General features: G+C 39.5%; 1 protein-coding gene across 2 annotated transcripts in view; it reads left to right on the top strand.

Annotated features, from left to right (window-relative positions):
• Positions 1-14,064, top strand: part of LRBA (LPS responsive beige-like anchor protein) — a 733,083-nt gene that overhangs the window by 74,555 nt on the left and 644,464 nt on the right. For both annotated transcript variants that reach the window (XM_060012133.1, XM_060012132.1), the window contains exons 3-4: positions 1,679-1,910; positions 2,129-2,229. In XM_060012133.1, the coding sequence (XP_059868116.1) occupies positions 1,679-1,910; positions 2,129-2,229 (333 nt within the window). The remainder of the gene's footprint in view (positions 1-1,678; positions 1,911-2,128; positions 2,230-14,064) is intronic.

Raw genomic sequence — 14,064 nt, 5'->3', positions numbered from 1 at the left:
TTTAGCAGAAACCCATCTGTCATCTCCTTATGCTGCATGTTACTGATTATGCAAAGAATTGTACACTAGAATCTCTGCCAGAGCTTTCCTAGAAATCCCAAAAGCCTTTATGACTGTGCTTGCTAGGAATTCTTATCTCCCTGCATTCAGATACTGCCTCCTGTTTTTCATTTTTCCGTTTTTTCTTTCTCATGCCAGTGTGTATCTTTGACAGAACCTGGGACGCATATTAGTCCCTGGCTGCAAGGAGTTTTAATTGATTTCCTAGTTCTGTACCATCTTTGCTTTTCTGAAGTAAACTCTACGTGGTCATGTCTATTATTCTTTTTTTAAAAAAAATTTATTTGGTTGTGCCTGGTCTTAGTTGTGGGAGATGGGCTCCTTAGTTGCGGCTCATGGGCTCCTTTAGTTGCGGCTGGCAGGCCCCTTAGTTGCGGCTCATGGGCTCCTTAGTTGTGGCTTGCCGGCTCCTTACTTGTGGCAGATGGGCTCCTTAGTTGTGGCAGGCGGCCTCCTTAGTTGTGGCATGTGAACTCTTAGTTGCAGCATGCATGTGGGATCTAGTTCCCTGACCAGGGATCGAACCTGGGTCCCCTGCACTGGGAGCACGGAGTTCTAACTGGTGCGTCACCAAGGTAGTCCCTATTCTTTTATGAGCTGTTGGATTTTGTTTTGTACAATTCACTTTCTCCTAATTCTTGCCTACCTTTTAGGTTTAGGAAAGCATAATGAAAAATGAAGGTGTATTCAGAAGGACAGGAGTGTAGGTGAATCACGTATGTAACTGTTCTGACAGAGATCTTTAAAAAAAATCTAGTTAAAAAAGATAGGCCTGCAAAGGTAATTCTAAAAGTGTTTTAATTCCTTTAAACAATTGGGGTTTGTTAAAATTAAAAAACTTTCCCTCTGTGAGAATGCTATTGGTGAGATGGCAGGGTAGGAATAGGTCAGTACAGCCTTCTTTGGGTAGATTTTCTGATAGCAATATCAATGAAATAAATTTTCTTGATTACTGACTTTGAGTGTGTGACTAAGTTTGAGTTATCCTGATTATTGACAGGGGGGATCAAAGTGGACAGGTGTAATAAACCAAGAATTTGACAAGTAAAACTTACATGTTTTGTGTCCACTCTAAGCCTCTTTCAGCTTTTCCTTTTTGCTGTGAGCTCATGCATGTATAAGTAGCAAAGGACATTTAGGTTGCTGTGAGTAGCTCAGAGATTACCTAATTCATAAATGAACCATTGAATTAGAAGCAGTTATAGAGCTAAGTTAGATCTTTATTAGTATCAGGGCAGTGGTAGTGATTTACCTAAACATACTCCATTTGTTGAAAATACTTCCATTTTTATATTCTAAGTCTCGCTTGACTTTGTGCTATCTTAACTTGAAGATTTCTTTAGAAGCTTTATTTTTTTTTAGAGGTGTGTGTGTGTGTGTGTGTGTGTGTGTGTGTGTGTGTGTATGTATTAAAGATCGTTTTATTGTTGTAGGGGGTAGAGAAGAATGTGTATGGGAGCACTGAATCCTAATCACTAGACTACCAGGGAAGAGAAGAATGTATATGGATAGTTACGTGAATCTAAAGCTTAGGAGTGTACTCTAGTTATATTGAAGAAGTACTAATGCTTTTAATGTTTTCTTTTTTTTTCCCCCTCCTTCCCCCTGCCCCTGGAAGTTGGTAGGAGGGCAATTTGATTTAGAAATGAATTTCATTATTCAAGAAGGTGAGAGTATCATCTGTATGGTGGACCTATTAGAGAAATGTGATGTTACTTGCCAAGCAGAAGTCTGGAGCATGTTTACAGCCATTCTGAAGAAAAGCATACGAAATCTTCAGATCTGCACTGAAGTAGGCCTTGTTGAGAAAGTGCTTGGGAAAATTGAAAAAGTTGACAGTATGATAGCAGGTATGACTTTCCATAATACAGTGGTTGTGAAGAAATGAAGTTTGATTCTTAAGTACTCTATTTTTCTTATTTAATAATATTTATTAAAATAAATATTGAGCATCTAACATGTACCTGGAACGTTAGTGTCCAAACTGTTAAGTAAGCACCATATATTTTAATCTTTCAAGAAATATAAGTAGCTTTATTATTTTATTTTTTGCTTTCTTTGTTTCCAGATCTTTTAGTTGACATGTTGGGAGTGCTGGCTAGCTACAATTTGACAGTTCGAGAACTAAAGCTCTTCTTCAGTAAACTTCAAGGAGATAAAGGACAATGGGTAAGCTTAAATACTCTTTGATATTTGAAACTGTTCCCCTCCCCAAACATATTAGTAGCTTTTAAGAAATTGATATTGTTGCACAGGGGGTGAATGTCAAATTGAGGGGGAGAGATCAGTTAGAATAGCATTTAGCCCCCTACAGCTACTTTTTTGTTTTTTTACATCTTTATTGGAGTATAATTGCTTTACAATGGTGTGTTAGTTTCTGCTTTATAACAAAGTAAATCATTTATACATATACATATGTTCCCATATCTCCTCCCTCTTTCGTCTCCATCCCTCCCACCCTCCCTATCCCACCCATCCAGGTGGTCACAAAGCACCGAGCTGATCTCCCTGTGCTATGTGGCTGCTTCCCACTAGCTAGCTATTTTACGTTTGGTAGTGTATATATGTCCATGCCACTCTCTCACTTTGTCACAGCTTCCCCTTCCCCTTCCCCATATCCTCAAGTCCATTCTCTAATAGGTCTGTGTCTTTATTCCCGTCTTACCCCTAGGTTCTTCATGACATTTTTTTTTTCTTAAATTCCATATATATGTGTTAGCATACGGTATTTATCTTTCTCTTTCTGACTTACTTTACTCTGTATGACAGACTCTAGGTCCATCCATCTCACTACAAATAACTCAATTTCGTTTCTTTTTATGGCTGAGTAATATTCCATTGTATATATATGCCACATCTTCTTTATCCATTCATCTGATGATGGACACTTAGGTTTTTTCCATCTCTGGGCTATTGTAAATAGAGCTGCAATGAACATTTTGGTACATGACTCTTTTGAATTATGGTTTCCCAGGGTATATGCCCAGTAGTGGGATTGCTGGGTCATATGGTAGTTCTATTTGTAGTTTTTTAAGGAACCTCCATACTGTTCTCCATAGTGGCTGTACCAAGTCACATTCCCACCAGGAGTGCAAGAGTGTTCCCTTTTCTCGACACCCTCTCCAGCATTTATTGTTTGTAGACTTTTTGATGATGGCCGTTCTGACTGGTGTGAGATGATCTCATTGTAGTTTTGATTTGCATTTCTCTAATGATTAGTGATGTTGAGCATTCTTTCATGTGTTTGTTGGCAATCTGTACATCTTCTGTGGAGAAATGTCTATTTAGGTCTTCTGCCCATTTTTGTATTGGGTTGTTTCTTTTTTTGGTATTGAGCTGCATGAGCTGCTTATAAATTTTGGAGATTAATCTTTTGTCAGTTGCTTCATTTACAAATATTTTCTCCCATTCTGAGGGTTGTCTTTCGGTCTTGTTTATGGTTTCCTTTGCTGTGCAAAAGCTTTGAAGTTTCATTAGGTCCCATTTGTTTATTTTTGTTTTTAGTTCCACATCTCTAGGAGGTGGGTCAAAAAGGATCTTGCTGTGATTTATGTCATAGAGTGTTCTGCCTATGTTTTCCTCTAAGAGTTTGATAGTTTCTGGCCTTACCTTTAGGTCTTTAATCCATTTTGAGCTTATTTTTGTGTATGGTGTTACGGAGTGTTCTAATCTCATACTTTTACATGTACCTGTCCAGTATTCCCAGCACCACTTATTGAAGAGGCTGTCCTTTCTCCACTGTACAGTCCTGCCTACTTTATCAAAGATAGGTGACCATATGTGCATGCGTTTATCTCTGGGCTTTCTATCCTGTTCCATTGATCTATGTTTCTGTTTTTGTGCCAGTACCATACTGTCTTGATTACTGTAGCTTTGTAGTTTAGTCTGAAGTCAGGGAGCCTGATTCCTCCAGGTCCGTTTTTCATCCTCAAGATTGCTTTGGCTATTCGGGGTCTTTGTGATTCCATACAGATTGTGAAATTTTTTGTTCTAGTTCTGTGAAAAATGCCAGTTGTAGCTTGATAGGGATTGCATTGAATCTGTAGATTGCTTTGGGTAGTAGAGTCATTTTCAGAATGTTGATTCTTCCAATCCAAGAACGTGGTATATCTCTCCATCTATTTGTATCATCTTTAATTTCTTTCATCAGTGTCCTATAATTTTCTGCATATAGGTGTTTTGTCTCCTTAGGTAGGTTTATTCCTAGATATTTTATTCCTTTTGTTGTGATGGTAAATGGGAGTGTTTTCTTGATTTCACTTTCAGATTTTTCATCATTAGTGTATAGGAATGCAAGAGATTTCTGTGCATTAATTTTGTATCCTGCTACTTTCAAAAATTCACTGATTAGCTCTAGTATTTTTCTGGTAGCATCCTTAGGATTCTCTATGTATAATATGTCATCTGCAAACAGTGACAGCTTTACTTCTTCTTTTCCGATTTGGATTCCTTTTATTTCCTTTTCTTCTCTGATTGCCGTGGCTAAAACTTCCAAAACTATGTTGAATACTAGTGGTGAGAGTGGGCAACCTTGTCTTGTTCCTGATCCTAGTGGAAATGCTTTCAGTTTTTCACCATTGAGGACGATGTTGGCTGTGGGTTTGTCATATATGGCCTTTATTATGTTGAGAAACGTTCCCTCTATGCCTACTTTCTGCAGGGTTTTTATCATAAATGGGTGTTGAATTTTGTCGAAAGCTTTCTCTGCATCTATTGAGATGATCATGTGGTTTTTCTCCTTCAGTTGGTTAATATGGTGTATCACGTTGATTGGTTTGCCTATATTGCAGAATCCTTGCATTCCTGGAATAAACCCCACTTGATCATGGTGTATGATCCTTTTAATGTGCTGTTGGATTCTGTTTGCTAGTATTTTGGTGAGGATTTTTGCATCTGTGTTCATCAGTGATATTGGTGTGTAGTTTTCTTTCTTTGTGACATCTTTGTTTGGTTTTGGTATCAGGGTGATAGTGGCCTCGTAGAATGAGTTTGGGGGTGTTCCTCCCTCTGCTATATTTTGGAAGAGTTTGAGAAGGATAGGTGTTATCTCTTCTCTAAATGTTTGATAGAATTCGCCTGTGAAGCCATCTGGTCCTGGGCTTTTGTTTGTTGGAAGATTTTTAACCACAGTTTCAGTTTCAGTGCTTGTGTTTGGTCTGTTCATATTTTCTGTTTCTTCCTGATTCAGTCTTGGCATGTTGTGCATTTCTAAGAATTTGTCCATTTATTCCAGGTTGTCCTTTTTATTGGCATAGAGTTGCTTGTAGTAATCTCTCATGATCTTTTGTATTTCTACAGTGTCAGTTGTTACTTCCTCTTTTTCATTTCTAATTCTATTGATTTGAGTCTTCTCCCTTTTTCTCTTGATGAGTCTGGCTAATGGTTTATCAATTTTGTTTATCTTCTCAAAGAAGCAGCTTTGAGTTTTATTGATCTTTGCTATCGTTTCTTTCATTTCTTTTTCATTTATTTCTGATCTCATATTTATGATTTCTTTCCTTCTGCTAACTTTGGATGTTTTTTGTGCTTCTTTCTCTAATTGCTTTACGTGTAAGGTTAGGCTGTTTATTCGAGATGTTTCCTCTTTCTTAAGGTAGGATTGTATTGCTATAAACTTCCCTCTTAGAACTGCTTTTGCTGCATCCCATAGGTTTTGGGTCGTCGTGTCTCCATTGTCATTTGTTTCTAGGTATTTTTTGATTTCCTCTTTGATTTCTTCAGTGATCACTTCGTTATTAAGTAGTGTATTGTTTAGCCTCCATGTGTTTGTAGTTTTTACAGATCTTTTCCTGTAATTGATATCTAGTGTCATAGCATTGTGGTCGGAAAAGATACTTGATACAATTTCAATTTTCTTAAATTTACCAAGACTTGATTTGTGACCCAAGATATGATCTATCCTGGAGAATGTTCCACGAGCACTTGAGAAAAATGTGTATTCTGTTGTTTTTGGATGGAATGTCCTATAAATATCAATTAAGTACAACTTGTTTAATGTATCATTTAAAGCTTGTGTTTCCTTATTTATTTTCATTTTGGATGATCTGTCCATTGGTGAAAGTGGGGTGGTAAAGGCCCCTACTTTGAATGTGTTACTGTCGATTTCCGCTTTTCTGGCTGTTAGCATTTGCCTTATGTATTGAGGTGCTCCTATGTTGGGTGCATAAATATTTACAGTTGTTATATCTTCTTGGATTGATCCCTTGATCATTATGTAGTGTCCTTTGTCTCTTCTAATAGTCTTTCTTTTAAAGTCTATTTTGTCTGATATGAGAATTTCTACTCCAGCTTTCTTTTGGTTTCCACTTGCATAGAATATCTTTTTCCATCCCCTTACTTTCAGTCTGTATGTGTCTCTAGGTCTGAAGTGGGCCTGTTGTAGACAGCATTTATATGGGTCTTGTTTTGTATACATTCAGCCAGTCTGTGTCTTTTGGTGGGAGCATTTAATCCATTTACATTTAAGGTAATTATCGATATGTATGGTCCTAGTCCCATATTCTTAATTGTTTTGGGTTTGTTATTGTAGGTCTTTTCCTTCTCTTGTGTTTCTTGCCTAGAGAAGTTCCTTTAGCATGTGTTGTAAAGCTGGTTTTGTGGTGCTGAACTGTGTTAGCTCTTGCTTGTCTGTAAAGGTTTTAATTTCGCCATCAAATATGAATGAGATCCTTGCTGGGTAGAGCAATATTGGCTGTAGGTTTTTCTCCTGCATCACTTTAAATATGTCCTGCCAGTCCCTTCTGGCTTGCAGAGTTTCTGCTGAAAGATCAACTGTTAACCTTATGGGGATTCCCTTTTGTGTTGTTGTTTTTCCCTTGCTGCTTTTAATATGTTTTCTTTGTATTTAATTTTTGACAGTTTGATTAATATGTGTCTTGGCATGTTTCTCCTTGGATTTATCCTGTATGGGACTCTCTGTGCTTCCTGGACTTGATTAACTATTTCCTTTTCCATATTAGGGAAGTTTTCATCTATGATCTCTTCAAATATTTTCTCAGTCCCCTTCTTTTTCTCATCTTCTTCTGGAACCCCTATAATTCAAATGTTGGTTTGTTTAATGTTGTCCCAGAGGTCTGTGAGACTGTCCTCAGTTCTTTACATTCTTTTTTCTTTATTCTGCTCTGCAGTAGTTATTTCCACTATTTTATCTTCCAGGTCACTTATCCGTTCTTCTGCCTCAGTTATTCTGCTATTGATCCCATCTAGAGTATTTTTAATTTCAATTATTGTGTTGTTCATCGTTGCTTGTTTCATCTTTAGTTCTTGTAGGTCCTTGTTAAATGTTTCTTGCATTTTCTGTATTCTATTTTCAAGATTTTGGATCATCTTTACTATCATTATTCTGAATTCTTTTTCAGGTAGACTGCCTGTTTCCTCTTTATTTGTTAGATCTGGTGGGGTTTTGTTTTGCTTCTTTATCTGCTGTTTGTTTTTCTGTCTTCTCATTTTTCTTATCTTACTGTGTTTGGGGTCTCCTTTTTGCAGGCTGCAGGTTCATAGTTCCCATTGTTTTTGGTGTCTGTCCCCAGTGGCTAAAGTTGGTTCAGTGGGTTGTGTAGGTTTCCTGGTGGAGGGGACTAGTGCCTGTGTTCTGGTGGATGAGGCTGCATCTTGTCTTTCTGGTGGGCAGGTCCACGTCTGGTGGTGTGTTTTGGGTGTCTGTGGACTTATTATGATTTTAGGCAGCCTCTCTGCTAATGGGTGGGGTTGTGTTCCTGTCTTGCTAGTTGTTTGGCATAGGGTGTCCAGCACTGTAGCTTGCTGGTCATTGAGTGGAACTGGATCTTAGCGTTGAGATGGAGATCTCTGGAAGATTTTCACCGTTTGATATTATGTGGAGCTGGGAGGTCTCTTGTGGACCTGTGTCCTGAAGTTGGTTCTAACACCTCAGAGGCACAGCACTGACTCCTTACTGCAGCACCAAGAGCCTTTCATCCACACAGCTCAGAATAAAAGGGAGAAAAGGTAGAAGGAAAGAAAAAGAAAGAAAGAAAGAGGATAAAATAAAATAAAGTTATTAAAATAAAAAGTAATTATTAAGAAAAAAAATTTTTTTACAAGAAAAAAAAAAAAGGACGCAAAGAACCCTAGGAGAAATGGTGAAAGCAAAGGTATAGAGAAAAAATCTCACAAAGAAGCATACACATACACACTCACAGAAAGAGGAAAAGGGGAAAAAAATAATAAATCTTTCTCTCAAAGTCCACCTCCTCAATTTGGGATGATTCATTGTCTATTCAGGTATTCCACAGATGCAGGGTACATCAAGTTGGTTGTGGAGCTTTAATCCGCTGCTTCTGAGGCTGCTGGGAGAGATTTCCCTTTCTCTTCTTTGTTCGCACAGCTCCCGGGGCTCAGTTTTGGATTTGCCCCTGCCTCTGCGTGTAGGTTGCCGGAGGGCATCTTTTCTTCGCGCAGACAGCACGGGGTTAAAGGAGCAGCTGCTTCGGGGGCTCTGGCTCACTCAGGCCGGGGAGAGGGAGGGGTGCAGATGCGGGGCGGGCCTGCGGCGGCAGAGGCCAGCGGGACGTTTCACCAGCCTGAGGTGCGCCGTGCGTTCTCCTGGGGAAGTTCTCCCTGGATCCCGGGACCCTGGCAGTGGTGGGCTGCACAGGCTTCCCGGAAGGGGGGTGTGGATAGTGACCTGTGCTCGCACACAGGCTTCTTGGTGGCGGCAGCAGCAGCCTTAGCGTCTCATGCCCGTCTCTGGGGTCCGTGCTTTTAGCCGCGGCTCATGTCCGTCTCTGGAGGTCCTTTAAGCAGCGCTCTTAATCCCCTCTCCTCATGCACCAGGAAACAAAGAGAGAAGAAAACGTCTCTTGCCTCTTCGGCAGGTCCAGACTTTTCCCCGGACTCCCTCCCGGTTAGGCGTGGTGCACTAACCCCCTGAAGGCTGTGTTTCCGCCACCAGCCCCAGTCCTCTCCCGGCGCTCCGACCGAAGCCCGAGCCTCAGCTCCCAGCCCCACCCGCCCCGGCGGGTGAGCAGACAAGTCTCTTGGGCTGGTGAGTGGTGGTCGGCACCGATCCTTTGTGCGGGAATCTCTCCGCTTTGCCCTCCGCACCCCTGTTGCTGCGCTCTCCTACGCGGCTCCGAAACTTCCCCCCCTCCGCCACCCGCAGTCTCCACCCGCGAAGGGGCTTCCTAGTGTGTGGAAACCTTTCCTCTTTCACATCTCCCTCCCACTGGTGCAGGTCCCGTCCCTGTTCTGTTTTCTCTGTTTATTCTTTTTTCTTTTGCCCTACCCAGGTACGTGGGGGAGTTTCTTGCCTTTTGGGAGGTCTGAGGACTTCTGCCAGTGTTCAGTAGGTGTTCTTTAGGAGTTGTTCCACGTGTAGATGTATTTCTGGTGTATTTGTGGGGAGGAAGGTGATCTCCGCGTCTTACTCTTCCGCCATCTTCCCTCTTCCCCCCCCCCACAGCTACTTTTGCCATCACCTGACACAGGTGTGGACGAAGAGAACTGGGTGTTCCAGGCAGGTTGGTAATTTGGTCCTTCCTCAAATGTTTTAAATAATTTTTATTTTTTTAAAATTTCAATATTTTAAAATTCAACATAAAAATTCAACATTAAATTAGAGGAAAAGGGTAAGGACAGAGAAATAAAAATGTTGGGTAGCAGCATCTAGCTTCTCTTTGTATCAGTCTGAGTAGTTTAAACTTGAATAACCCACTCACTGAACAAAAGCACTGTGCTAATTGGCTCCGCCCTCTTTAGATGCAATTTCCTGGTCCTTTGCAATGGGTGGTAGTGGTCAACTGATTTTGAACTCCAGGTGCCTTATCAAACTGTTTCTTCCTACTGTTTAGTTACTTATGCCTTAGAGGAATACTAATAAATATTTTCTCCGTTTTTGTTGCATTTCTAGGCTTATTTTAGAGCTCTTTAGAAATCATTGCCTGCAGCAACTACTCAGCCAGCTGATCCTTAATCTGCCTCTGTTTAAGTGTATCTAAATTTGTGCTCTGCAATTGTACACTCTAATTTATTGTATTAAAATGATTGTACTCTTTAGCTTCTTTGTATTGAACTCTAGTTCTCTGCCTGCTTTTAAGGTTTGCAGTGATTTTATTATGTTTCTTGGTGTGGTTTGCCTTGTATTTATCCTTATTAGGGGTTCTTGCATCTGTGGGCTTATAATTTTCATCAAATTTGGGAACATTTTGATAATTATTTCTTCAAATATCATTTTTTTGTCCCTCTCCCCCTCCTTCTGGGACTCCAGTTACATGTTTTTTAATCTTCTTGGTAGTGCCCCTTGGGTCACTGAGATCTGTTCACATTTTTTTTAGTGTTTTCTCTTTGTGCTTCATTTTATTTTATTGATTTTAAATAAATAAATTTATTTATTTATTTATTGGCTGCATTGGGTCTTGGTTGCTGCGCCCGGGCTTTCTCTAGTTGGCGGTGAGTGGGAGCTACTCTTTGTTGCGGTGCACAGGCTTCTCATTGCAGTGGCTTCTCTTGTTGTGGAGCACAGGCTTTAGGCACGTTGGGTTTCAGTAGTTGTGGCTCATGGGCTTAGTTGCTCCATAGCATGTGGGATCTTCCTGGACAAGGGTTCGAACCCATGTCCCCTGCATTGGCAGGCAGATTCTTAACCACTGTGCCACCAGGGAAGTCCCTGTGCTTCATTTTAGATTGCTTTTATTGCTATATTTTTAAGGCAGTTGATCATTTCTTCTGTAATGTGTTAACAGCCATTAAAATTTTCAGATTTCAGATACTTTTAATCTCTGTCAATTCTATTTGGTTCTTTTTAATATCTTTCATTTGTTCCCTCATTCTTGTTTTCCTTTAAATCATTGAGAGATGGCAGCATATTAATAATAATAATTTAAATCATTGAGAGATGGCAGCATATTAATAGTTGCTTTAATGTTCTCATCCACTAATTCTGTCATCTCTGTCATTTTCTAGGTCAGTTTTTTGCTCACTCATTCTGCTTTTACTTGTAGGTCATATTTTCCTGTTTTTTTGTGTGTATTTGTTTTTTTTTTGTGGTACGCGGTCCTATCACTGTCGTGGCCTCTCCCGTTGCGGAGCACAGGCTCCAGACGACGCGCAGTCTCAGCGGCCATGGCTCACGGGCCCAGCCGCTCCGCGGCGTGTGGGATCTTCCCAGAGCGGGGCACGAACTCGCATCCCCTGCATCAGCATGCGGACTCTCAACCACTGCACCACTAGGGAAGCCCTATTTTCCTGTTTTATACTAGTGATTTTAGACATAGTGATGTTAGTCATAGTGAGTTATTCCCTGTTGAGTGCTGGATTCTGTCATAGTTCTTTTAAGATTGTTAGACTGTTTTTGCAGGCAGGTAAGTTGCTTGTGGATTAACTTTATTCTTTCAGGCTAGTTTAAAAGTTTTTTTGGTCAGCCAATCTAGGCTGTTACTCCAGGGCTTAGTATTAGGGCAGCCTTATTCTGGCCTGACTTTTCTAGGGTCTTTGTGAATGACCCTAAGTCTCAGACATGAGGCAAGCAAGACTGTGATCTCTCCATAGTGCCTAGTAGGGTCTCAGCAATTCCTGGCTCTATATTTGCTCTGGGAATTCTTTGACTGATGGCTGTCAAAATCTTGGCTACCCCACCTTGTTGAGTTTTAAGGTAGAAATGAACAGTTTGGTATTATGCCAAAGGGTCAGTGCAGATTTCTGGAGTTTCTTCTCTGCATAGGTCCTTCCTCTGTAGTACTCTGCCCTGAAGTTTCTGTCCACCTCAGACTACCCATCCTCTAATTTCTGCCTCATCAGCTCAATGAGAATTTCAAGTTCTGTTTGGTCTTCTTCTCCCTGTGCAATGATATGTGATAAGGAAATTGACTGCAGGTAGAAAGTGTGGGTAATCTCATGCCTCATTTTGTTTCCCTTTCTCAAGGATCACAGTCTTGAGCTAGTGTGAAAACAGTTTTAGTTTCATACATTTTGTCCAGTTTTCAAGTTGATTATGGTGAGTTGGAAAGTATAGGTCCTGTTACTGTGTCATGTCCAGAAGAAGAAGTATACTGGTTTGATTTTGGTTTTGATTTATATTCAAATAATTTATGTATTCTGAATATGTAATTAAAACATTTTTTGTTATATTGGTGAATATAGAAAACTATAAGAAAATAGGAAAGGTTATGAACAGATATCTATTTACAGAGAGAGAAATCCCATAATCAAATAAACAGTAAATCACTAATAATTAGAGATGTTCAAATGAAAGCAGTATTGATATGTCACCTTACATCATTTGTATTAAGAATTATAGAGTTGGATAATAGCAAGTATAATTGGAGAGATAGAGTTATTTTAAAGCTGTGTGCTACTGGTTGGAATGAACACCAATGGAGCCAACCTCAAGAGTAATCTAGTACTAGTTAGTCACTTAAATTATACCCATATCCAGTGAATTAGTAGTTTACTCCTGAGTGCGTGTTCCAAGAAATTCTCACATAGTTCTGTAAGGAAATATGTATGAGGATGTTCACTGAAGCATTAGTTTTTTTTTTTTTGTTTTTTTTTTGTTTTTTTTTTTTTTGCGGTACTTGGGCCTCTCACTGTTGTGGCCTCTCCCGTCGCGGAGCACAGGCTCTAGACGCGCAGGCTCAGCGGCCATGGCTCACGGGCCCAGCAGCTCTGCGGCATGTGGGATCTTCCCGGACCGGGGCTCGAACCTGCGTCCCCTGCATTGGCAGGCAGACTCTCAACCACTGCGCCACCAGGGAAGCCCTGAAGCATTAGTTTTGATGGCAGTGAATTGTCAACATGTGTTTATCTTTAGGAGAATAGATAGGTAAAATCTATTGGATGCATAGAATAGATTATTATATGGCAGTTAGAATTAATGAACAGAGTAATAAGAATAGATACCAAAAAGCAGGAAGAAAGTAAGAAATAGAATGATATATCTAACCCAGCATCATTTAAATTTTAAGTATAGGCACACAAAAACACATTTTTAAAGGAACACATACAAAAAGATTAAGCATGTTAATGTAGCTGCTTATGGGAGGGAAAAAAATAATGAACTATTAATAAAACAAGAGCAGGGCCTTGCTCAGAGCTTATGTAGCTTTTGCTATCATATCAGTGCAGTGAAAAATCCCTGTATCTAAATCTGTGTCTGCTTTTTTGATTATTACTTTAGCACATATTTTTATATGTGGAAATAGTGTATCAATGGGTGAACATTTTTAAAGACTCTTGAATTATTTTCTGAAAGGCTTTCTTAGTATACAGCCCCCTAGCAGTATCTGTGGATTAAGTGCTTGTCTTAATGTATGCTTTTTGATTGGTTTATAGAAAAGGAAATTTTGAGGATTGATTTCTCTAGAAATGCTACAAAGTTATATTTTTATTTTTGACTGCATATTATTTTTGATGATTTCATTTTAGAATTTATTTTAAAAAATCATTGTGATTGTAATAACTTGTTATTACACTTTTATAATTGAACAGTGTGGTTAATTGAAAGTTTCTTGATCACTTACGAATGAAGCTTTCCACTTAACATTTAGGTAAAAGGTTGCCAAACTCTTTTAGATAGTTATTAATGATAATTTAGAGCAGCTACCAGATAAGATGAAGGCAAGCCAATGATTTCACTTGTAGTTTGACACTGTTTTGAACTTTTAACTTTTAAGAGGAATGTACTACACTTTCTAAACTGATTGAAATGATAAGGTATATCTGATTGTCCTTTGCTTTTCCTAAATGTAAACGTGCCTTTTCATTTTAGCTCTTGGTTGTTTAATGTATTAGAGGAGACTTGTGGGTCAAAGAGGCATTAATCGAATAATTGTAATGTTACAACTTTTATACATGCTGTATAGTAGAGATATTTTGTAGAATGAAATGTGATAGGGAGATTTGATCCATTCTCAGAGGTCAGGGAAGACTGCCCTGAGAAGTGATCATTAAGATGAACTTCAATGGATGGGTAAGATTTATTTAGTTAAGGTGGAGGAGGCTGGGGAGGGGGGAATAGGCCTAGTGAGAACATTTTAAGCAGAAGGAATA

Source organism: Delphinus delphis, chromosome 5 (assembly GCF_949987515.2).
Source record: "Delphinus delphis chromosome 5, mDelDel1.2, whole genome shotgun sequence".
In the NCBI taxonomy this organism is placed as follows: Eukaryota; Metazoa; Chordata; class Mammalia; order Artiodactyla; family Delphinidae; genus Delphinus; species Delphinus delphis.
This window is presented reverse-complemented; position numbering and strand designations above follow the sequence as displayed.